The sequence below is a fragment of the Mytilus californianus genome, unplaced genomic scaffold (genome assembly GCF_021869535.1).
Source record: "Mytilus californianus isolate M0D057914Y unplaced genomic scaffold, xbMytCali1.0.p SCAF_3, whole genome shotgun sequence".
NCBI classification, from domain to species: Eukaryota; Metazoa; Mollusca; class Bivalvia; order Mytilida; family Mytilidae; genus Mytilus; species Mytilus californianus.
The window spans coordinates 120,447,471-120,450,541 of NW_026262679.1; the positions used below are offsets into that span (position 1 = coordinate 120,447,471).

Here is a 3,071-nt window from a genome sequence, read left to right on the forward strand (position 1 = left end):
AATGATGATCTGTCCTCCGATTGGACGAAAGCATATGTCATTGTTGATGTTCGGACATACGTTTGTTAAGTATTTCGTGATGTACAGCAGGTGATCATTTTGAATATAGAAATCTGAGATAAATCTATCTAATAACAATGATACAATTTAAAAATCTATTTTTGATAAATACCTGAGATCACCCCCGGTTTTTGGTGGGGTTCGTGTCAGTCTTTGGTTATATAGTATACAAGACAATTATAATATGCAAACTGCTTTTTACAGCCTAAGGCTTTGACAACAATTGGTCTTTGAAATATATATATATGTATACATTAAAACAACGATATAATCATATTTTTAAAACAAACAGACGTTTTTTTTTTTTTAAAGGTGGACAAGAGTAACTTCCCCTGAATGGACGATTTCTTTTTGAGGAATGAAAACATATGCCATCTTTAAATGTTAAAAACTTGACAATTATACAATAGCCAATAGTTAAGGGAAATATTTAAGAATCGTGTTCATGTCTGATTTACTCTATGGTTCCTATCTATCGATTACATGAATAAAGACATGATATACAAAACAAGTGTAAATGAAAATATCTTTTACTTCTTATGTATCTCGAACTTCTTTAATTTAAGCTGGTACGTAATGTGCATACGATACAACCCATTATTTACACACAATGATAAGAACTAATCTAAGTTTATGACTCCATTTGTTAATACATAAAGCGCTACTCTAAGTTATGAAAATGAGGAAAGCAATACTTTGGAAAATTTCCTTTGTAATATTTCTATGGATTTTAGTGTACCATTATTCAAGAAATCAGCAAAGAGAGCACAGCAATGTCACGTCCGTATCAAATATTATACAAAAAGTCCAAAATCAACTTGAAAAAAAAGTGAAAATGCAGAAGAAAATACTTAGCAGGAGTCGGAAAGTCATAAGATACAATGGACGACGTATCTCAACGGAGTTTGAACTCTTTTATCTGAATGTATCAACCGATAAACTGATGGAACCTCTCATTCACAAACACCGATATATTTCGTTACTTAATACTAGTATGGAGTGTAAACAAAAAAATGTATTCTTACTAGTTCTTATTCATTCAGCTACATACAAATTCGACGAACGCCAGGTTATACGGAATACATTTGGATCTATTTCAAAATTTGACAATAAACATATTGACTATGTCTTTGTGCTTGGACAAACTATGAATGATACTCAACAGAAGGAAATTGAACAGGAAGGTGTCAAATACAGAGACATAATACAAGGAAATTTTATAGACAGCTACAGAAATTTAACATATAAACGAGTATTTAGTTTGTTCTGGGTGAATAAATTCTGCAACAATGTGACTTATGTCACAAAAATTGACGATGATATCACCATTAACATTCCATTTCTAATTCCTTATCTAAGCAATAAACTGAACAAAACTAAGGTGTTAGAATGTTTGTATCTTATAGGTATTAAACCATACCGTAAACCTCGTAATAAATGGTATACGACTCCGTCTGAATATCCTTTTGCAACGTTTCCTCCGTATTGTGCTGGACCTTCCTCTATTATGTCAGCTGACGTGATAAGAAAAATGTATGAAGCGACCACCCTTGTGCCTTTTTTCTGGCTAGAAGATGTCTATGGTGGTGGATTTTTACCCTGGATTTCACGTATAAATATAGTTCATCCAAAATGTTATATAAAAGAATTGCAAGCAAGCTTGAAAAACACGCCATGCCATCTATTTTACATCAATGATATTAAGAATGCAAGTCATCCATATATTATGTGGAAAACTATAGAAAACTACACACAAAATCTTTTGTGTAAATGCAACTAAGAAATTATTTGATCACCGGTTAGATTCATCTATAAAATTGGTATTTATTTTTGAATTTTTTAAAATTAACAGATAAAACAATTTAAATCATATTTTATCCGAATCAATAGTTGACAAAGGAACATACATTTCACAGAGTGAACCAGACAGTGTTCAAGTTTAATTATTTCAAACTGTAATTTTATCAATCTAATTTGAAGCCTGGCTTTTTGTCAATAAAGCACCAAATAAAACAAACCTGGGAAAGTATAAGGAACCTTCGGCTTTTGCAATACTCTTTGTGCGTTTAGGTTTATTAGCACTTCATTTTTTAAGTTTTGAATTTTTAAACATTGTGGCCTCGAGCATCACTGAAGAGACATATATTATCGAAATGCACGTCTGGTGCATTGGTACCGTTAATGTTATTTGACAAATGAGAATTATCAACATAAATGTAAATATTTTTTTACAATTAATAAATCGTTTAGAGGCTTGGAGTCAGAAAATTATATCCAGGGCAATCTATTATGTCTTGTTGTATGGTGTAAACGCCGAGGTTATATTATGAGAATAAGCAATATTTGAAATTTTAAAATCTTGAAAACTGGGCTTTTATATTTAAGGGCGCATGATATATTTACAGGGTAGTTAATTACGTCGTAAACGTACATTGTTACTTTTTTGCGACGTCAAACTGTGACATATAGCGGGGGAAATAAGTTTTCGACTGATTTTAATCATTAGCTTGAAAAAAGATTTCATGAAGCCCTGTTTTTTTTTAAACGACGTTTGGTCTGATTATGTATGTATGTACCAATTTTTATGAACAAATAACCGATGATTTTGTTTTTATAAATTAAACAAATATACAGCAAAAAAATTTGTTTTCTCTAAAACTATGAAAATTGAAAAAAAGAATTACTTCCAAAGACTTGTTACTTAAAAAAACTCATCATAGACACCAAGCTTAACATCATATACGCCAGACGTGCGTTTCGTCTACATAAGACTCATCAGTGACGCTCGAATAAAAAAAAGTAAAAAAAGGGCAAAATATTTATATAAACAAAGTTGGAGAACATTGGCAAATCTAGATTGTACTTATGTACACAAGATATTCCAAATGTTTTCACAAAAATCCGCATAATTGTTTATGTTTTGAAACAAAATTAAAGTAATGTATGTCTATCCAAATGATAGGTATGTAAAAGAAACCGAAATGTTTAGTAAATGTTTAAGATAATGGCCT

At 30.9% G+C, this 3,071-nt stretch overlaps 1 protein-coding gene across 1 annotated transcript; it reads left to right on the top strand.

Moving 5' to 3' along the window:
* Nucleotides 1-415: 415 nt before the first annotated feature.
* LOC127735987 (beta-1,3-galactosyltransferase 5-like) lies at nucleotides 416-2,756 on the top strand. The gene has a single exon (XM_052246483.1). It carries the CDS (start codon nucleotides 734-736, stop codon nucleotides 1,838-1,840), a length of 1,107 nt encoding a protein of 368 aa, XP_052102443.1. The 5' UTR covers nucleotides 416-733; the 3' UTR covers nucleotides 1,841-2,756.
* The last annotated feature ends 315 nt before the right edge of the window (nucleotides 2,757-3,071 follow it).

Coding starts and splice junctions, on each gene's coding strand:
- LOC127735987 (XM_052246483.1), top strand. CDS start 734: ATGAAAATGAGGAAAGCAATACTTTGGAAAATTTCCTTTGTAATATTT.